Raw genomic sequence first — 22,543 nt, 5'->3', positions numbered from 1 at the left:
CACTCCACCCTGGGTGACAGAGTAAGACTCCATCAAAAAAAAGAAAAAAAAGTTCCTTCATCTTTGTTTAAGCCTATGATATAGTTTGGATATTTTCCCCCTACAAATCTCAATGTCAAATTTCATCCCCTATGTTGGAGGTGGGGTCACGGGGTGGAGTCATCATGAATGACTTTGTGCTATCTTGGTCTATTAGTACCTACAAGTTCTGATTGTTTAAAAGAGCCTAGGAGCTCCCTCTTCTCTCTTTCTCCTCTTTCCTGTCTCCCATGTTATGCCAACTCCACCTCACTGTCTGCTATGAGTAGAAGCATTCTGAGGCCCTCAGATTTTATCCATGCTGCACCAAGTCAATCTAAAGTTGAAAGTGAATTCTGCTCGTGATTGCCACAAACAATTTTTACTCAAAAAGCATCTATGTTTTAGCAGATCTTCATTGAAAGACTGGAGTTCCTTGAGAACGCCTTGACAGTTTCTTCCTTGGGAAGGTACCTTGCTGCTCCAAGCACAGATCTGCGATCTTCCTGATACGATTGCATCGTTTCTGAGTCCTGTATTCCAAACTGTGATGTTTTGGAGGCATGAAATGTTATGGCTCACACCTTCCAAGCCAATTGCTATTTTCATGAGAAGAAATATTCCTCTTTCAACTGCTGGTATGTTTTACTTTGAATTATATTTCTTCAGCTATTAATATTTCTTTTTTTGCTTTGTACACAATACACTTTTATATAAATATGTAGGTAAACATAACATTTTGCACCTTCAAATTTATCATTCAATAAAGAAGCTTATTAAAATCAGCAAAACATCTTAAATATATTTTAACAATGTACATATGTATTCACAACATAATCTGCTGATTAAGAGACTCCACCAAGTTTATACCTACAACACAATTTACAGATGCCTACAATAGTTTGTACATTTATTTAGTTTATAATAACATCTATTGCTTTAAGAAATATCGTTCATACAAATGCGTGATATGTAACATTCTCATTATAGTAAGAAAGAATATAGGTTTATAAAACAAAGTGTCTTTACTCATTATGTGAAGTATGTAAATGATTATTCTCATTAAAACATAAGAATAATTCATTTTTAGTCATAAAACATAGATATCATTAGGTCAAAGAGCATTGAAGAGCTCCAGGAGGTTCCAAAGAAAAATCTGGTTAGCCTTTTACACAATAAATACAACAGCACCAATCTCTTGGTATTCCTGAAACATAAACTATGATGATTTCATTTATGTTAATTGGGCCTTAAGTAAATGACTTCTTACAAATGAAAATAAACAAAATTTTAGAAACTAGATAGTACCAATGGCCTAAACTTGGTTTTTACTTGTTTGTGTATTTCTAAGAAATTTTACCATGAAGTACGTATTAAAAAATAACAATTATTTCTAACTTACCCATAAGCCAAAGTGCTCACTCATACCATGGAAACAAAACTTGCTTCTGAAAATAATCTAAAGAAATAATCTGTAAACACCTAGAGCTTTGAAATGGACTAAGAACATCCTATGCTCTATGGATCAAATTGCAAAGGCCTTCATTACATATATCAATAAACACACTTTGGTTAATTTGGGATATATTGATATTACATGACCATGTGCATACCTCTGTCTACCATTAACCAAATGTTGACGTTTATAGTGACAACACAGTTTTGAGCCCCAAGTGCTGGAAAGAAAATAAAAACAATATGAAAAGTATTTTCTTTGTTTTAAATAAAATTAAGTGGGAAAAAAAAGCCAATGCTTTCTGTTGCAATATAAACTGAGATCTAAAAGTTTCAGAATCGGGAATCTCTTAGGTTTTCCCCCAACATAATAAAACATATAAACTTCCTCCCTCTATTTGGGAAGTCTCATCACATCCAGTGTTCAACAACTTTACTCTGAAGGGGAAGTGGTTGAACTTCTCCTTCAGAATAAAGTGGTTGACATTCAATCACTTTCCTTCAGAGTAAAGTGGTTGAACACTGGATGCCATTAGTCTGTTCTGTATTAGTCTGTTCTCACACTACTATAAAGAGCTTTATTAGTCTGTTCTCACACTACTGTAAAGAACTACCTGAGGCTGGGTGCAGTAGCTCAGTCTTGTAATCCCAGCACTTTGGGAGAGTGAGGTGGGCAGAGCATCTAAGATCAGGAGTTCAAGACCAGCCTGGCCAACATGGGGAAATCCCATCTCTACTAAAATATGAAAATTACCCAGGCATGAAGGTGGGTGCCTATAATCCCAGCTACTCAGGAGGCTGAGGTGGGAGAATTGCTTGAACCTGGAAGGCAGAGAGGTTGCAGTGGGCCAAGATTGTGCCATTGAACTCCAGCCTGGGTGACAGAGCCATCTCAAAACAAAACAACAAAAAAAACTACCTGAGACTGGGTAATTTATAAAGAAAAGAGGCATAATTGATTCACAGTTCTGCATGACTGGGGAGCCCTGAGGAAACTTACAATCATGGTGGAAGAGGAAGGGGAAGGAGGGAACATTTCACATGGCGGCAGGAGAGAGAAAGAGCAAGGATGAACTGTCAAACACTTTTACACCATCAGATTTTGTGATAACTCACTCACTATCATGAGAACATGGGGGAACCACTCCCGTGATCCAATCACCTCCCACCAGGTCCCTCCCTTGACAAATGGGGATTATAATTCGAGATGAGATTTGTGTGCGGCTGCAGAGCCCAATCAAACCAGGCACTAAAGGCAAATATCACTCAAAGCACTTGACAGGCAACAAGTCCCAATCAGAACACTCTTTATTCAGCCTGTAAGACAGTTTTACCCTCTTGACAGCGTGCCTCCCTGGACTCAAATTCCTAAAGGCCCTTTCTATCTTCAGCAGTGTGATTCCACCAACATAGTCCAATAATTTCTCTACCAGTGACATTCTTCACTGCCCAAAAATCACCTGACAATGAGGTCATTGTCAACACACAGGCAAGAAAGCTACTGCTGGGCAGTTCACAGAGAAGATAGATGGCGATTGCACTGACTCCAAAGAATTAAAGGAAAAGTGGTGCCACTGGATGTCTGACTTTGGATTACGTTGGTCTATTAGTTGTCTCCCATTCTAAATCAGTGAAATATCTGCAGTGTCATCGTCACTGTGTCAGCAGAGCCAGCCCTGGGCACTGCCACTTCTCTGCATGCCTGCAGCTCCTCACCTGTTTCTGGCAACTTTTTTTTTTGACATGTTTTGTGAGATATCCTATGTTATTCCTATATTTATACCTATTTACATTACTCTGTTGGGTGTGTCTCTGTGCTGGATCCTAAGTGATTGCCCCACATGATCCCCCAACTCACTAACTTACTACTTATGTGTATATAGTCACCTAGTCAACCTATTACATTTTTTAATGCTGTCCTCTCTAATTATGTTTTCATTTGCAAAGTATCTTTTTTGTTATTTTCCAATATACCTGTACTTCATGCCTGCCTATTTCTGCTTCATACATCCCTGATGTATTTTTAGGGATTTACTTCCCTTTTGCTATCTTTATAGTTACTACATACACTAATTTTAAAGATCTTTTTGTATTTTATTTTGTCATATGTCCTCAGTTGTGAAGTTTTTTTGATTGCTGTTTTTTGACATATTGTTGTTCTTGGATTTGTTAGGTATCTCTCATGGATCTGCTGTTTCCCAAATCTTTAGCTATTCCTGTTTGCACTGCCGTCTTGCCAGGAGTAATGCCCCACCCCTCGTGATCAATTGTTGTCAGGACCTCATGGAGCATGGTACCTGCCACAGCCTCACTGTGGGGTCTGTTCCTAATTGAGGCCATAGCTTATTTTCTGCTTCTTCCTAAGAGATGTCTCTTTTTTCCTGTGAGAGATTTTATACTGCAAACATTGAAAGTAAAGTCTGTGGAGTGTGGCAACCTCTGTTCTAGCTCTAAAAGCTAAGTGATCTTGAGCAAATCCATAACTCTCCGTGAGACTCAGGTTTTCTCACCTGTAGAAGGAGGTAGGTTAGTGGCAGTTCTTACCTAGCACTGATGAGTTAATGAGATAACTGACATAACTGATATCTGGGGCACAGGACATCTCCAATAAATGATAGGTGCTACTATTCCTTCATGTCACATAGACACTATTGTCTTGTTTTTAAGTGTAATTTGACATGGATTAATACAATTTTATACTTTTTCATTTTCATTTTTGTGGGTATGAAGTAGGAGTGGAAGATTTCAGCCTGTGCACATTTGCCACATTGAACAGAACTTTGAATGAAAATATAATAACCTTTACAATTTCATTTGACACATTTGACAATTAGTGATATCAGATGAAGCATCTAAAACCCAGCATGTGACAGAGAGACTTCCAGACAGGTCTTTCTTAATCATAGATGACGCAAGAGAAACCATTTCTCCTAACAAGGTGGCTGACTGTGGCAGGAAAGCAGTGAACTCTTCCCATAAAAAAACAAACTGTAGCCACATTTTTTGGTTAAAATTATGAGTCAAGCATTCATTATGGTTTACATTGTTTCTACCACATCTCTACAAGGTGTATGTTGGTGCATGTTATAACCTCTATTCACACGCAATCAAAATCAATGTAAAACTCAGAGAAGTCAAGTGTCTTCTTGAAAGTCACACAGCTGGAAATTGTGAAAGAACAAATTAATCTGTGGATTATACGGAGCAGGATGCAGAGAATCCAAGTGAAAGCAATTGATACACTGTATAATCTGGGTCTCAGGAGACCTGGGTTCCTGGAAGAAAGCCACGCCATGCAGTAGGGATCCATTCAAAAGCATCATTTGAGTTTCCCATCTTCAGCTGGCACCATGAGTTTCAGTAATGACCCACTGGGCTTCAGGCATGGTCCAGTCATTATTGTCTTTAATCTCCATGATAACAGTGCAATGACACAATTATAACCCCCAGTTTAGAGAACAAAACTGAGCATAGGTGGCCCCACTGACTTCCCCAACTCCTTAGCACATCCTCTTAGTCAGCGCATTTATACTTACTCTCCCCCCATTTCCCATCTGAACACAGTGAATGAAGTAGGTCCTCCGTGCAGAACAAAGAGTATTAAAGTTGATGTGATGGCCTCAGAAACCTGTCTGCCATATTCTCCCAAATCATAAACCTATCCTGTTTTTAAAAACCACATTCCTCACTTCACTCCATTCACCCCACGAAATGCATGCTCACTAAACTAAAACTACTCTCTCTCCTGGAAGAATTCGGGAAATGATTCCCTCTGCCGGATGCAGGCAAGTGAAAGTGTCAAAGTCCAGATTAGGCTGAATTTGGGTTACGTTTCACTAGTCATATCAATAAAAGGTTAGAATAAGGAATCATTTCAGGAGCAGACTTGTTTCCTCTTCAACATCAAGAGCGTCCTGTGTTCCCTCCTCCTGCCCCCTGCTGAGTAGCACTTGGTTGAGACTGGCACAGAACAAAGCCACAAGCCAACCACATCCTAGTGTCTTGAGATGGAGCATGTAGGGCACAGCTCACAACCACAGATCTTCTTGGCACAAGACCCCCAACTGGCAAATCACCAAGAATATCTGAAATAGGGAGGGGCACCATGTGGAGATAACTCAGGCCTCAGTTGAAGAGGAAGCATTATTTCAGATAAGCCTGTCTGATTCTCCTGCAAATGGAGCATGAGTAACCGTGTTTTGTAGCTGCCTGCCATGCCTGATTTGTATGTCACAATCTAGAAGCAAGATTGTGATATCCCCCACCATCATAGCCACTTCCTCTTGAATGAAGAAGGAAGGGCTTGTCTTCTCTCTTCAGAGCAGAGCCTGGCATCTCCCCAGCACAGACGTTTGAACAGAGCAGGCTCCTGAGGTCTCCAGGATGCCTAACCCAGCCTCCTGGCCCCACCCTCCTGGTCCTCTCCTGCTGCTGACTTTACTGCTGGGACTCACAGGTGAGCACTGCCTTGGGCTAGAACCCTTTCCCTTGGCCTGCATGGCCATGCTCTGCCCCTGGACTTCCAGAAATTCCAAACAACCACAAGTGCTACCAAGGAAGGCCAAAGATCGGGCCTAAGAGCAGGAAATCGGGGAGCTGAGTGCTTTCTCTGTGGATCAGCAGCCGGCTACCAGAGGTTTGGAGTCACAGGATGATTGAATCACCACCACAATTACTTACATTTTGATAATATTTCATTTGACAAACACAGGACAATCATCACTTAAATCTTTACCAGTCTTGAGACTCTGGGGCCAAACAACCTACCCAAGGACAGAGCGAGCTCAGAGACAGCCTGAGAAGGCTGTGTGGCTCCAGGCCCAGCCTTCTGTAACCACCACCCAGAGGAAGTGAAGTCTGAAATGGTGCCTGCTTGAGTAGGGCAGGGGTGCAGTGTTTCCTGGGGATGTTCAGCCACTGTCCTTCTTAAGGGTGCTCCTTACTCTGTCCTGTGTCCCTCCGTGCTCCTCCCTCCCCTGTGACCTGATTCTTACCACCCATTTCTCTGTGGCTTCCTCCTCTTTAAGCAGTGCTGCATTTGCTGCTTCCTGGGTCCATATTCCTTTCCTAGGGCTTCCATAACAAAGTGTTGCAGGCTGGGAGGTGAAAGCTATGGCGCTGCTAACAATAGCAAAGACCTGGAACCAACCCAAATGCCCATCAATGATAGGCTAGATAAAGAAAATGTGGCACATTTACACCATGGAATACTATGCAGCCATAAAAAGGATGAGTTCACGTCCTTTGTAGGGCCGTAGATGAATCAGGAAACCATCATTCTCAGCAAACTGACACAGGAACAGAAAACCAAACACCCCGTGTTCTCACTCATAAGTGGGTGTTGAACAGTGAGAACACATGGACACAGGGAGGGGAATATCACACACTGGGGCCTGTTGAGGGGTCGGGGGGTAGGGGAGGGATAGCAGGGGGTGTGGAGACTGGGGAGGGATAACATTAGGAGAAATACCTAATGTAGGTGACAGAGGGATGGATGCAGCATGCCATCATGGCATGTTTATACCTATGTAACAAACCTGCATGATCTGCCCATGTACGCCAGAGCTTAGAGTATAATTAAAAAAAAAAATACAATCTTATGTTACAGGCCAGGTTGGGAGAGTTAAATGAGACAATACATGTAGTGTGCTGAGCTCAAGACTGCTCCCTATGTGCGCCCAGTCAATTAAAGCCTTTGATAAACATGGAGAAACATGCAAGATCAAGTCAGGATAAATACATGACTGTTTTGTCCTCTTTTCAGGAGTGGCAGGTGAGGAGGAGCTGCAGGTGATGCAGCCTGAGAAGTCTGTGTCAGTCGCAGCTGGAGAGACGGCCACTCTGCTCTGCACTGTGACCTCCCTGGTCCCTGTGGGGCCCACTGCATGGTTCAGAGGAGCTGGACCAGGCCGGGAATTAATCTACACTCAAAAAGAAGGCTACTTCCCCCGGGTAACAACTGTTGCAGACCAGACAAAGAGAAACAACATGGACCATTCCATCCGCATCAGTAACATCACCCCAGCAGATGCCGGCACCTACTACTGTGTGAAGTTCCGGAAAGGGACCCCTGATACGGAGTTGAAGTCTGGACCAGGCACTGAGCTGTCTGTTCGGGGTGAGTACAGTGTGGGCCTCCTTTGTCCCCTGGTTTGTGACAATAAGTCAATAATAACACCCTCCATTCTTTGAGCAATGACCAGGTGTGGTGGTGGGTGCTCATTTTTATGATCTGTTGTCAGCCCTGTCTACAGATCACATGAGTTGAGGCTTAGAGATGTCATGGTATCGCTCGAGGCTCCCTGTCTTGTAAATGATGGGAATGATTGTGTCCCTAGTCTGTGACTCTACAGCTCTTGTCTTTCCGAATCTGACCCAGCCCTTTGGTTCCATAGATGAGGGAACTGACAAGTTGAGTGACTTGCCCAGGCACAGGGCTGGATCTTGCCTTCTGCCTCCAGGGAATGCTTGTCCCTCAGAGTGGCCAAGTCTCCTCTTTATGCAACAGGCACTCACTGAGAACCCACTGTGTGCAGGATCTGCCTGGATGCTGTGCAATCAGCGGTGAATGAAACCGCCAATAGCTCTTCCCCCACCAAGCTTACATTCTCTTCTCTTGTAAAGAGGGGAAATCCATCCAGAGCATGGAGAGGGTAAATCATGTTTTCTTTAATTAATCTTCAGAAACATCACACAGGAACATTCCTGGGAGGCACAGATTCACTGTTTAATCTGACGGCCTCGTGGGAATAGATGCCCATAAGTTTGGCATTTGCTGTGCGTCCATTTGGGAAACCCTTGTGTGATTCGGGGACTGAGTCACACAGTCCCCATGGGCTCTGAGCAGAGCTGTGTCATCTCAGAATGTCCCTCCCCTCAGGAAAGAGGTCCCACATGTGGGTGACTTAGGGGTTCCCCATTTAAGGCAGCAATTATGTTTATTTGGGGTTTCCTGCCAGAGACCCAAGATCCTCGTCCTAACTCCTGAATCCTGGAACGTCAGCACAGGAAGGACCTTCAGACCATCCAGGCCAACTCTCTTTACACATGGGAGACTGAAACAAAGAGATGACAGGGTCCTTGTCCATGGTCACAGGGCCAGTTATTGACAGAATTGGAACCAGCGTCCGTATCTGAATCGAGACAGTCTCCTTCCTTCCCCAGTGTTTGTTAGATGCTGTCTCCATAGGAGGGCCTGGTGCATCATAGGTGCTAAATAAAAGTTCCTCAGACAGAACCACGGGTCAGAGAGCCAGCATTTCTCTTTTTCATCAGTTTCCCAAAGGTTCGGAATGCTCCTCACATTCAGACATGAAAGCCCGTTGGTGATTGAAAAACTTCTCCCACATGTAAGTCCTGTCATTCTGTATCGAGTCCACATCAGGACATAGAGAGCTGCTCCATTTTTTTTTTACAGCTGAAGAAACCTCCCATTGATGGAAATATCAAAATTTATTCCACAGCCTTCTGTTGATGGATATGTAAATTACTCCCAACCTTGAGTTACTAAAACAATCCTTCAGTGGATGATGTTGTACATGTGTCAGCCTACTCTGGTGGGAGATTCTCACTGGAACTGGCATTTCTAGGTCAGAGGATAGTGTGTTTTCATGTTTGAGAATGTTGCCTAATTTCCGTCCTAGATGATGTAGCAATGAGGGCTCCCCACAACACTTGAACTTAGGGAAGACGGCTTTACCCTGACTGTGCAGATCACACAGGCAAAAACACTGAAGTTTCCAGATGGTGCCTCCCCGGCCCAGGCAGTCACAGCCAGTGGTGGCTCAGGTGTGACTCAGATCTGCTAACTCCTAGTAAAGTGCTCACTCCTCTTTGCCATGCTCTCAGCCTAAATGATGAGCTGGGTGAGAAAAGAGGGAGGCGGGGAAGGGGGCCAGGGAGCAACAGCTGTGCCAGAGTCTCCTTATAACCAGTGCTATGAGGGAGGAGCCATTTGCTACCTCCTTTAAAGATGAGGACACTGAGGCTCAGAGAGGAGACCTGATTTGGGAGCAGGTCAGACAGCCAAGGCTTGAACCCCCGCCTGACTCGCAGCCCTTGTCCCTGCAACACTAGGCTATGGTTTTTCAAGTGTGGAGAAATGCCCCAACCCTCTCTTTCTAAACTCTTGCATTGTTCAGTTCTACAGCAAAAAGCATTAAAAACAAAACAAGAAGCCCTGTGGAGTGGGAGGCGCTGGCTTTACACTCCCATCAGAAAGGTCCTGCACATGTCTCATGATATATCAAGCCTGTTCCTAAAGGACGGGTCTCAGCACACATGAAGTCTTCAGGGCTCTCCCTCCCCATTGCTGTGCTGTTTCTCCTTCACTCAGCAGCATCCATGGAGCAGAGTGGAGTCTCCTGCAGCCCAGCAGAGCACGTGCCTGCCTGCTCATGGTGCTGAGGACTAAGGATGAGATGAGGCATTTCCTAGAGAGTGTTTGAGGCCCATGTGAACAAGTTTAGATTGTCCCCTCTGGCTGTCAGCAGCCCACTATCTTTGGTTTATGGCAACAAGGTAACCAGGCCTGGGCACCCAGGAGGGAGGCTTCTCCCTAACATTGCATGAAGTCTAGAATCTCAAAGGGACAATTGAGGTAGCGGTCAGTGTTGGGGCTCTAGAAGTTAAAACACTTTCCCTGTTAATGGACATAAGTGCATGGTGGGACATAGGAAATGCCCACTGGGACACATGGGGGATGAGGAGACGGAGCCTTCATTTTGCTCGGCCTCAGTTTCCTCATCTGTAGAATGGATGATCATGGACTCCTTTAGGAAAGTGGAAAGCATTTCAGTTTCTCTCTGTAAATCACCTAGCACACTGTAGGCACCCCCAAAGTGAGGGGTTATTTCAAGATCGTGTGATCTTGGGCCAGTCTTGCCTTCCCTTGAGTACTCAGTTTCCCCATCTGTGCGACACTGATTATCATGGCCCCACTCTGGGTTCTGTGAGGATTGGAGAGGATGTGCGCAGAGCTCCTAATGGTGGTGGTGTTTGGCTCATGACTGAGCTTCTGCAGAATGGTGGTTAGGAGAGCACGGGCAGGATCCCAGCTGCCTGGACCACTTCTAGGCTCTGCCACTTCCTGGCTCTGTGACCTGGGACAAGGCACTTCACCACCATAGGCCTCAATGTCCTCACCTGTTGATGGTAACACTGACCTCACAAACTGAGCAGAGTCTGAAGGACTTAAATCATGTAAAATACTTAGGGCATCACCTAGCACCCAGTAAATGCTCAATAAATGTGAGCTGTGTTAGGGTGAAGCTGTGTGACCTCAGATAGGTCAGTGCATCTCTAGGCCCCAGGTATAAATGGGGTTAGGGTTGGGGTCCAGTGGCCTTCAACCTTAGCTGCTCATTAGAATCACTGGGGAAACTTGCAAAACAAAAATTTACAAACCTGGACCCAGGATCCCTCCCTAAAATGCCAGTTTAATTGGTCTAACCTGGGCCTGGATACCTAAAATTCTTAATGACTCTAGAAGATACTCATACATAGCCACCTAGCAAAAGTGGTGCCCCAGGTTTGGGGGCTTTGCGAACAGCTTTTGGGGGCATGGGTCCTTCAAAACAGACATTCTGGGAACATATCAGGAGGCCCCATAAGCCTGGGCAGGACCTCTCCCATGCTACTGGCCTCAGGACCCAAGATAGGAGACTTGGACAAAGCTTCACTCAGATCCAGCCTCAGTGCTGGGGAACCTTCTGTCTTGAAAATGTTTGTATCTAAACACGTGCTAGAGTTCCAGCAAATCCTCATTCCTCAGACCCAGAAGCCTTCCTGCCTCAGCACTACCAGATGTCACTGAGGTATCTTTTCCCTCCGTCTTCCAAAATGCTTCCAGCTTCACCTGCGATTTTATTCAAAAGCCAAATCACCAAACGTGGTGGTTGCTGCTCCTTTCATCATTTGGGATTTTTTCTGGCAGCTGCAATGAGCAGGGCTTGAGCCCTTCCTTGGCGTTTCTGCTCCTCTTTGCTCTGTTGCCTAAAGAATAGCTATGAAGCTTCAGAAGCAGCGATGACCAAACCTCATAATTACTGTCTCAGGGGTTATTTATTAAGCACCTACTACATGCCAGGCTATGCACTTGAACTTACCCTCACTCGTCTTACCAGGGTGGGGTTTTTATCTACTCTTGGACCTTGGCCAGCAAGCATCCTTTCAGAGTCTCACCCTACAAAAGGGCTCACACGAGGACCCCCTCTAAGAATTAGAGGGAGGATTAAAGAGCTGAGAGGTACAGAGAGAGCAGCCAATGTCAGGCTGCCAAGAAGCCCTCAATAAATCGGAACTGAAGACAGCATCTCAGCCCTCTAGGGACTGCTGGTGTCTCAAAGACTTGACATCTCAAGTGACACCCTCCTTACTGTGCCCTCAAAATATTTCACACGTGTTAGAAAGCAAGTTAATATTTGCAAAGGTAAACGTGTAATACGTGCTTTCTGGAACAACAGTAGAAGGTTCAAGGTAGCAGTTAGCACTTTGCAGACACCCTTAAAGCTCATCTACAGGGAGAAACCACCCTCCGTGTTCTGATTCTCCAATTTGTTTGCTTTCAGGACCCAGAATATGTTTCTGCCTGTTGGGGTGGCCTGGGTCTTTGCCTCTTGTCATTAATTAACAATGAAAAAATTAACCACCTCTGGGTTTCTTAGTACTCCGTGATGGTTGTTTTTGATCCAATCTTGACCTAACTGATGATCCAGATTCAAAAAAAAAAGTCCTCTTTTCAAATTTAGGCCTTGCAGCAGATTAGGCCTGCTAACTAAAAACACGATTGTTAGAAAGGCCAAAGGAAATAGCATTTATTTGAAAAATAAAGAGTTGCAATTTGGATGCACTGAGTCGGTGAAACCCTGAATAGTGTCCCATGTGGCGATACAGGAAAGGTTTCTTATAGGGGACTTTCACAGAGGTTGTTTTTGGAAACAGTTCATTGGCTGGTCAAAAAACCTAAACTGTAAACCTGTTCTCATTGGTTATTTAATTAAAGTACTCCAGGATGAGAGAGAGATCAACACCCGCAGACCTTGGCTTCACTTGTTATCTAGGTCTAGAGCAGCATCATGTGGCTTGACCTTTAGCAGCTGTGAGTGCAATGCTCTTACAAACGCTTGGCTCCACGTTAAAGCTTTAGCCTTAATTAATGCCTTTTTGACAGACTGAAATATTTGTGAAAAGAATAAAAATAAGGAATAATTCATATTTTTATAATAACCAAAGAGAGACCTCTGTATTCATAAAGGCTAGGTTAAAGATAGACCTGTGTTTAGTTTTGAGAAGCATGCTCTAGTGTTTGATCCAGAGCAAACTGCTTGCATTGCCCCCATTTAATCCTGGGTACATCCCAGGAAGTAGAAACGCTGTCCTCCTATTTTACAGATAAGGAGTTGGGTATGCCAGGCCACGCCTCTCCTGGGCTGAGCAGCCTGGTTACAGCTCTCCCAGTAATACCACTTTGCTATTGTTCTCCGCATTGGCTTCTAGAAACGCCCTCTCTGAGGTTGCTGAGATTTTGGCGAAGGCCAGCTAGAGCCAGTTAATAACACGGAGGGACACTAATTATTAATTTTGTTCCTATGCCCAGATTGGTGGAAGTCACCCTGTGTGGAGAGGACTTTGAACTCAGGCCTGGACTTCCCTCTGGGCCTGCCCCTACTCACGGCTTGACCTGGTGCTGGTCCTTCTCCAACCTTTGCATCCTGCTCTGTAAAATGAGAATAAGAACATCATCCTTTCCACATTATTAGAAGGATTAAAATTAATGTCCATGAAGGTTCTTAGCGTGTCACGCACTCATCGTTAGTGATGGTCATCTCAGTCATGTCTGCTGTTTATCGATGCTCCTTTTGTAGCCAAAGCTTCTGCCCCCGTGGTGTCAGGCCCTGCGAAGAGGGTCACACCTGAGGACACAGTGAGCTTCACCTGTGAGTCCCACGGCTTCTCCCCCAGAGACATCACCCTGAAATGGTTCAAAAATGGGAATGAGCTCTCAGCCCTCCAGACCACCGTGGACCCCGCAGGAGAGAACGTGTCCTACAGCATCCGCAGCACAGCCAGGGTGGGACTGACCCGTGGGGACGTTTGCTCTCAGGTCATCTGCGAGGTGGCCCACATCACCTTGCAGGGGGACCCTCTTCGTGGGACTGCCAGCTTGTCTGAGGCCATTCAAGGTAGAGGATCCTCACCCCCAGGCAATCCCACACCTGGCTGCCAAGACCACTGCCCACTCCCCAGGCCATTGCTCCAGAGCTTGAATGGCCTAGAATCTAATCCCTAACTGTGCTGCCCACCTCCCATGCACCTAAGTGTGCCCGTCACTTATCATCATTTTAATGGCAGCTGTCCAGGGACCAGCAACCATGTGCTAAGCCCTGAGCTGGAGAGTTTCATTTATTTCACCAAGGGCAACTACAATTAGTGAGCACCTTCTAGAAGCCAAATCTGTATGTGCTTGGTGATTTCACTGATTTTGCTGCAGTCCTTACATTCTAACTGTATGCCAGGGGTTGTGCATGTAGATTTCACTCATTCTTAGTCTAGTAGGAGCTATCAGTCCTTGGGCACCTGCTGTGTGCAAGATATTGTGCTTAGTAATTTCACTCATATGCAGAAAGTGCCCTCAATGCCTGAGCACCTGCTGACTCCCTAGCACTGTCCTGGGGACACCCTCACCATGGTGGTGGGAGCTAAGTTATGGAGTCCTCCCTGTGACCTATCTGTGCCACAAGGTCAGAGTTTCTGCCCTGTGCTGTTTCAGTTCCACCCACCTTGGAGGTTACTCAACAGCCCATGAGAGCAGAGAACCAGGTGAACGTCACCTGCCAGGTGAAGAAGTTCTACCCCTAGAGCCTACAGCTGACCTGGTTGGAGAATGGAAATGTGTCCCGGACAGAAACAGCTTCAACCCTCATAGAGAACAAGGATGGCACCTACAACTGGGCAAGCTGGATCCTGGTGAACACCTGTGTCCACAGGGATGGTGTGGTGCTCACCTGCCAGGTGGAGCATGATGGGCAGCCGGCAGTCAGCAAAAGCCTTCGCCTGGAGGTCTCAGCCTTCAGGAAGGAACAAGGCTCAGATGTCACCCATGGTGTGATTACTTACCATTTTTAAATTTTATCTTTTTCTTTGATGTTAAAAGCAATATCCATGCTTATCATAAATTAAGCTAGAACTCTATAAATGTAAAGTGGAATTTTAAAGTCAGCATCATTCTCCCAAATCTCACACTCCAAGAGTCATCACTAGCAAGAGTTTGAGGTACAATCTGATAGATTATTTGACATAAATATATACCAAATGAGAAAGAAAGGAGGCAAGGGTATCATCTGTTCTTTGCATCCTGCTTCTGGCTTTTTTCCTCTGACAGTTGTTACACCCGCGTTTCTCATCAGCCCACCCTGCCTCCTCCCTACTCCTTCTGACCTCTGCCTTGTCTGCTCCTTCCTAATCTTTTCCATTAATATCTGTGACCTGCCCCCAGCAAACTCTGGCATCTACTGTATGAGTTTCAGAAAGACAAGTGGAGTTTAAGCTTGGACAGGCCCCCAGGTGACCATGAGTGGTCAAAGCAGGGGCCTCCTTTGAGTCCTGATGGTGATCTTTGACCAATAACAATAACAACGGCTCTCTGCAGGTCTATTTTGTGCAAATTTCTGTTCTTCTATGATCTCCTTTCCTGCTTCGACCACCCAGTGTGTCTGGGGTTTTGCAGAAGGGGAAACCAGGATGTGGGAAGCAATGGGGGATATTGTTGGAGACAATTAGATCAAGGCATTAGACTAGATGACTGGTCCAATCTAATCAAGGTAAGTCTGAGATCCTGAGGACAGGGTCACTACCAGCCTATAATGCAAATTTATGCTAATCTGGGAAATGTTCTCTTTCTGCTGGGCGTTGTACTGAGGACGTGAATTTGACCAGGGTTCCCCCCAATAGGAACAAAATACATCTTATTTCTCTCTCATGTAACACCGGTGGGGGGGGTCTCTATTCAAGAAGACTTTTAGAAGGCCCAGGTTCCTTCCCACATGCCCTATGGCATTGGCTTTATCTGCTGAGTCCATGCTGGATCATGATTTGTCCATGTCTCTGCCTGCTGAAGAGGGAAGACAGGAAGTGGAAGACAAACAAGGTCCCCTGTCATCAGAGATGTACGGAAGGTGCATAGTCCCATCCACTGCTCACTCAGTCATGCCTGCACATGCAGTTTCAAGAGGAGTCCACAGTTGGGTGATGTGATAATTGAGGACATTTTTTACAAAACCAGTATCATTATAAACTTAATAAAATTTAAAATTTGTATACGATTCCATTAATTCTTAAAATAATTCTCTCACACCATCTAAAACGGAGCCTACCTTCCAATTTCCTCAAATTCCTTTTGTAGCCATTATTCTGTGCACCAAATTTGGTTTTAATTTATCTCTAAATGTTTGGTAGTATTTTCCTGTGAAACATCTGTACCTCAAGAATATTTTGGGGTATACTAAAATTATGAATTGACAGCGAGGTACGGTGGCTCACGTCTGTAATCCCAGCACTTTGGGAGGCCGAGCTGGCTGGATCACAAAGTCAGGAGTTCGAGACCAGCCTGGCCAACCTGGTGAAACCTCATCTCTACTAAAAATAGAAAAATTAGCTAGGCATATTGGTGGGCACCTGTAATCCCAGTTACTAGGGAGGCTGAGGTAGAATTGCTTGGACCTGGGAGGCGGAGGTTGCAGTGAGCCGAGATTGTGCCATTGCACCCTAGCCTGAGCAACAGAGCAAGACTCCATCTCAAAAAAAAAAATTTATGAATTTATTTTCATCAATAGTTTAGGGCTATTCATATTATTCATTTCATATTAGGTGATTTCTGGTAACCTGTGTTTTTCAAAGAGGTTTTGGTTCATTTATCTATGTTGTCATATTTCTGTGTTGTGGGGTTGTTCATGATATCCCTTATAACCCATTTGGTGTCTGCAGGGTCTGTAGTGATAGCCCTTGTTTCATACTGATATTTAAAATGGGCCATTTCTGCTTTCTTCTTCATCAGGCTTGCTGTAATTTTTTTTTCCATTTTATTGTTCCTTTCAAAGAAACAACTGTTTCAAATGCTTTTTGTATTTTTTTATGTTTTAATATTATTTATTAATTAATTAATATTTATTAAAATATTAATCTCTTCTCTTTTTTAAAAATTTCTATCTTTGGCTTGCTTCAGATTTATTTTGCTCTACTCCTTGTAGTTTCCTGAAGTGGAAACTGTATTATTGAATTCAGGCTTTTTCTTTTTTCTATGTCTTCTTTTTTTGTGTCACGTTCTATGGCTGGGAGCTTATATTGGAGGGGTGGGTGTCCCAGGTGCCTGGCCTCAGGGCTGTTCCTCAGTCCTCAGGTCCCTAGTCAGTCTGCCTTCCTTTTTCACCTTGGAAGTCCTCCTATGCCTGCTTCTCATGACATTTCTAGAGTTCTTAGTTGTATTTCTCAAGGAGGAGCAGGAAGAGATGAATCTGCACCATCTGTCTGAAGTTGCATTTGCTTTTTAGACTTCCATCCACCCACTGGGGCTCAGACCAGGGCTGCCATTTTTGGGTGCTTTCAGTGTGCCTGATGTAGCATCCTGTCTCACGTGCTAAGTCTGAAAATGCATTGTAGGTCATCTTCTGTGATGTGTTGCATCACTGGCGTGGGAGCCTAGTGAGAGACTGTGCACTAGGGTTAGGTGAGTGTTCCCTTTCGACTCATAGTCATTTTGCAGCTTGGCATTCTCTCTTCAAGTAGTATGTAGAGCCTGAATTGTGTAGAATTTACTTTTCCTCTTTTGTTCCTTCTTTTGGTTTGGGGAGGATATTTATAGAGACAAGTAGCTATGCTACTGCAATTGTCCCCAGCAATTCCAAAGGCAACTGACAATCTTTGAGTGCTTTTACCCAAATGTCTTCTCCCACATCTCAGGGTCCCACAGCTTCCCCATCAGGGTCGTATCCCAGCATAGCAGCCATTGAAACTCAGATTCATTCTCCTCTGTGATTCTGCTACTCTTCTATGATGCCTAGGAACCAATCCTCTATTCTTTCTGCCTTGTGACTCCAAGAAATAAGAATCTACAGTGCTGCCAAGAAGTCCTCTGGCTTCTTAACTCATCATCAATCACTCTCAGCTTCTCACTGAACCTTAACTCATGATCAATCACTCTTAGCTTCTCATTGTCTTTCTCCCAAGGGTTGATGCCCAGCAACAGCTAAAACCTTAGTTCTTATGACTACCATTTCCCAGTCTGTTTTCAAAAGCCTGATGCCAAGGAATTTTCTTCCTGTGGTTACACTATCCCAGTTTACTGCCAGTGAAAGTTTTATCAATTGCACCACAACAGCAAGTCAGGACTTGTCCAGCTCCACTCACCACCACCCCTGGAGTCCTCATTGCCAGCTGATGAGGAATCAGATTCCAAACTCATATTTTAGAGTTTGCTTTCCAGACCACTTTTCAAGGTCAGTTTCTCTGGGAGGCCAACTGGGGATGGATACAGGAATGCAGGAAGCATCCTAGAATGCCATCAGGGTCAACAGGCCTCAGCAAATGAGGAGGCAGGACTGTAGGAGGAGGGAGGTGCTGAGCCACAGTGCAGGCAGGACAAAGACCTGCTGATCCTGCAGAGAGGCCAAGGGCTGTAGGGTCCTGTAGAGTTGTTTTAAATTAAGGGGAGGGGCTGGCCTTTCATACTCCCAATGCAATCAATCTTTCATGTGGGCTGCCCCCTAGAAGGAGTAAGCTTGGGCAGTGCAGCTCTCCTCAGGGGAGAGAAAGCCCCAGAGAGCCACCCAGCTGAGAACTGCTGGCCTCCCACACACCAGTAGCCACAGACGCTGAGGTCTCCATTCCTTCCTTAAGGACCCACCAGCACCATTTTACTTATTTAAAAAAAATTAATACTTTTGTTACTTTTAATACCCCAAACCCCTTCTTTAAAAAATGCGGAGTCCAAACATGTGCTTCTGTAGATCTGACTCCCTGTATCCAACAGAAAGATTTCAGATGACATCTGCACTGGGGTTGAGGTGGGATAGATGATGTCTGAGGCCTTTCTGAGCATGAGGCCCATTCCCTCACTCACTAAGGTATTTTCCAACCAGCAAGTTTCATTAGGTCTTATCCCTGGAGGACTCCCTGAGATCATGAGAATATGGGGTCAAGCCCGTACCCCTGGGGCTAAGAAGGGCAGCATGTAACTCTCTCTCTCTGAATCCATTCTCATACTACCTGCCTACCCTTTCCTAATCATTCCTATGACCCAGGGGAGTTGGACTTGTCTTGGATTCAGGAGTCACCCTTGGGGACATAGTGATGGGTTTCCCTAGGTTTGGATCTTACTAATCACCTGATGCTCCCTAAACTCTCTGGCCTCAGTTTCCCCATCAGAATGGAATAATAATCCCTGCCCCACAGGCTTGTGTGGATCAAGTGAGGAACCCAGTTGCCACGTATATGAATACGTGACTACACGCTCTCCCCACCTTTTCCCTCCAGGAGGATAAGCTGGCAGCCTGGGACAGGATGAGTGAGAATGAGGAGCCACTTTCCCTAGCCTTTGCTTTTGGCTGGAGTCAAGGAAGCCAGAGCAGGATGCATGCTCAAAAGCTTCGGAGCATTGATGGGCACAGGTAGCCTCAGATGGGGTAAGTGGAGGCCCCAGGTGGCCCCTCTCATGGCTCCTCTTCTTCCCTGATTTCCAGGCCCGGCACTGGCTCCTACTGCTCCACTCCTTGTAGCTCTCCTCCTGGTCCCCAAGGTACTACTGGTGGTTGGTGTCTTTGCCATCTACATCTGCTGGAAACAGAAGGCCTGACTGTAAGTGTGGGAGAGAGAGAACTGACAAAGCCTGACCCAGATGGGCAAGGCCAGCAGGAGGGCCCAGCTCACATGCCATGCAGCTTCAGGGTCAGTGGAGTTTACAGAAGATGACAGGGCTCCATCGGGATATTCAGGAGTCTCAGGGAACCCTGAGACTCTCAACCCCCAGGAAGTGTGCAGGTGGGGTGCCTCAAGGGTGTTACAGGAGGTGGGATGCTTCAAGGAGGTTCAAAGGTGTCCCCAGTGCCCTAGGAGTCCCATGGAAGAGGTGGACAGAGGGGGTTAAATGAGGGACAACTGAGTGGGTGGTCCCCTGCAGGCCACTGCTGGGACTCCATGGGGTCAAAGGAATCCCCACTGTAGAATAATGTTGAGAATCCCCAGTTTGGCTGCTCTGAGGGCTGTTCCTACTCTGACCCTCTGTGTGCCTGAGTGGAAGGGAGGGAGGAAGGGGCATCAGGACTTGGGATGAGGGCTGAGCTGGCAGTCTTATCTCAGGCCTGCCTGAGGAACAGGCATCCCAAGAGGAGACTAGCACCAGGGACATATCAGGCTCTCAGGAAACATTTCTTGACTGATGGGCAGATGACTAAATGTAGACGTGTTTTCCCACAGTTCCTTCACTCCTTTCCTGCCATGTGAGACCCCCAGTCTCTGCTGCCTCCTTCCTTTCTTGAGAGACTTAGCCTGAGAGGAGCTGGTGAGAAGATTCCCCAGACTGAGCTCCAAATGCCTCCCTTCCCAGGACATCTGCCTGCCCACAGACTCCTGTTGCTCCTTCACAAGACCTTGATGCTCCAGAGCAGGGTCTTCATTCTTGGCCCTGAGCAGGGGACATGGGATTGGGCCCGGGGCACTGACTCATGGCACCTCCCTAGAATGTGAGAAACACGCCAAATCTAAACACATCAGGACTCCTCCCATCCACCGCCTTGGGACTGACTTTATACCACAGACTCTCTCCAGGCTCTCAAGAGGTATGTTGTCTTCTGGATTACTGCCTACCCCAACTCCCCAGCCTTGTTGAGGTTCTCTATTGCCTCCTGAATACACATGAACCCCTGTAACAATTTTAAGAAAAAATGATTCTCCTTCGTCTTTGTCCAAGTGTCCTACCCCTCACACGCAAAAAGAAAGAAGCTCTCCCTTCTCTCTGTGATGGGGACGCTAGTTCTCCTAGCATCCTGCAGCCTTCCAAGCCCTGCTGCTCATGGTAGAAATGCTGCCACAGTCCAACATCCTGGCGTCCTCCTTGACTTCCCTTTATACCCCGTATTCAATTCTGCCTCCAAAATGTTTATATCCACTTATGTGAGATGGTAAATGTTTAACAGTGAACTTTCTGAAAGGGAAAAATCAAAAGCTGTTTTGTCATGCTTGCCAATCTCTGTAGTGTAATCACTCCCAACATGGCCAGTTTCAAGCTACCAACCGTTAAAACAACCAGATTGCAGAATTCCTATAATTCAACAATTGGTTTTCAGGGGTCAGTCCAAGCCTGCTGCAGGACTTCCCGAGTTATATCCACAATCTGCCACTTCTCACTTCCGCCACCCCTCCCTGTCTCAGCCAGCATCATCTCTTTTGGGACCACTCCTCTGCCTTTCATTTTTCAGCCATAGCGATTCTTTGGAAAAGTCAAATCATATTACTTCTTTGCTTCTTCCCCAACACAGCTGCACCGCTCCCTCTCTCCCTCCTTCAAGTCTGTGCTCAATGTCACTTTATTAAAGTCACCTTCTGTAAACTACCCTGTATAAAATATTATTTCTTTTCTCTATCCCAGCATTCTAATTTCTCTCATCCTAGCTAATTTTTCTTTAGCCCTTATTTCCATAAGTATTAACTGAATACAGGCAGCCCTCACTTTTCATGGCAGTGCAGTATTGCAGAAACGACTGTGCAACCTGAAACCCAGGAAAGCAATCTCCATATTCAATCAAAAAAATGATCATTCTGTGATCTTTAACTTTTTTTGTCAAAATATTAGAAAATCTTACACTCTCAGTTACAAATGTAGAGGACAATGAAAATATAATGAAATAAATATTTACTTGTGCACTGTAATTCAAACTATTAGAAACATTGAGAGTTCAAGTGTTGTTTCTTAGTGAAAATGTATCAAGAGTAGTTGAAAGAGTGCTTGCCTTCTTCTTGTATATTTCTGATATGGAATGATATGGTTTGGCTCCGTGTCCCCACCCAAATCTCATCTCAAATTGTAATCTGCACATATTGGGGAAAGGGGCCTGGTAGGAGGTGATTGAATCATGGAGGTGGACTTCCCCCTTGCCGTTCTTGTGATAGTGAGTTCTCATGAGATCTGGTTTTTTGAAAGCGTTTGGCATTTCCCCCTTTGTTCTGTCTGTCTCTCTGTCTGTCTGTCTCTCTCTCTCTCTCTCTTTCTCCTACCACCATGTGAAAAAAGTTCCTGTTTCCTTTTCTCCTTCCATCATGATAGTCAGTTTCCTGAGCCTCCCAGTCATGCTTCCTGTTAAGCCTGTGGAACTGTGAGTCAATTAAATATCTTTTCTTCATAAATTATGCAGTCTCAGGTAGTTCTTTATAGCCGTGTCAGAATGGGCTAATACATGAAGCAAGCATCATTTCTTTTTCTTTTTCTTTCTTTCTTTTTTTTTTTTTTTTTTTTTTTTTTTTTTTTTTTTTTTTTTTTTTTTTTTTTTTTTTTTGAGATAGAGTTTTGCTCTTGTTGCCCAGGTTGGAGTGCAATGTCACAATCTTGTCTCAGTGCAAACTCCACCTACCAGGTTCAAGTGATTCTCCTGCCTCAGCCTCCTGAGTAGCTGGGATTACAGGCATGCGCCACCATGAACAGCTAATTTTGTATTTTCAGTAGCGATGAGGTTTCACCATGTGGGTCAGGCTGGTCTCGAACTCCCACCCTCAAGTGATCTGCCTGCCTCAGACTCCCAAAGTGCTGGAATTACAGGCATGAGCCACTGCGCCAGCCATCAACTACCATTTCTATTATACTTTGGTGTTTTGCCATCTTTCTAAGTTTGAACTAGCTTCCAACATCTTATCTCTTGCACTTTCAATGTTATGAAATCACTCCAGAATATCCTCTCATGTGAAGTTTTCTGCTGGTGTTTCAACCTTTGGGATATCTTCAGCCCTTTTTTTACCACCCCTCTCCCATTTGTGGCAGTTTGCCTTTACTACATCCCTCTGGTTGCCTCTCTGAAGTTCCTGTATCAGG

The 22,543-nt window shown here is 45.1% G+C and overlaps 1 protein-coding gene and 1 long non-coding RNA gene across 2 annotated transcripts in view; both read left to right on the top strand.

The window, feature by feature from the left end:
* Positions 1-1,726, top strand: part of LOC119468966 — a 21,452-nt gene extending 19,726 nt beyond the window's left edge. Inside the window, exon 3 of the long non-coding RNA XR_005197786.1 lies at positions 430-1,726. This is a non-coding gene — a long non-coding RNA (uncharacterized LOC119468966). The remainder of the gene's footprint in view (positions 1-429) is intronic.
* A 3,983-nt stretch (positions 1,727-5,709) lies between these two features.
* LOC108293967 (signal-regulatory protein beta-1-like) lies at positions 5,710-21,864 on the top strand. The gene is given in 6 exon segments (XM_017515648.2): positions 5,710-5,929; positions 7,238-7,591; positions 13,338-13,655; positions 14,243-14,575; positions 19,206-19,320; positions 19,939-21,864. Coding segments are annotated over 5 exon segments (1,191 nt in total). The 5' UTR covers positions 5,710-5,856; the 3' UTR covers positions 19,319-19,320; positions 19,939-21,864.
* Positions 21,865-22,543: the final 679 nt, after the last annotated feature.

The sequence above is a fragment of the Cebus imitator genome, unplaced genomic scaffold, assembly GCF_001604975.1.
Source record: "Cebus imitator isolate Cc_AM_T3 unplaced genomic scaffold, Cebus_imitator-1.0 Scaffold18, whole genome shotgun sequence".
Classification (NCBI taxonomy): Eukaryota; Metazoa; Chordata; class Mammalia; order Primates; family Cebidae; genus Cebus; species Cebus imitator.
The sequence above is the reverse complement of the archived record's forward strand: the minus strand, read 5'-3'. Positions and strand labels throughout refer to the sequence as shown.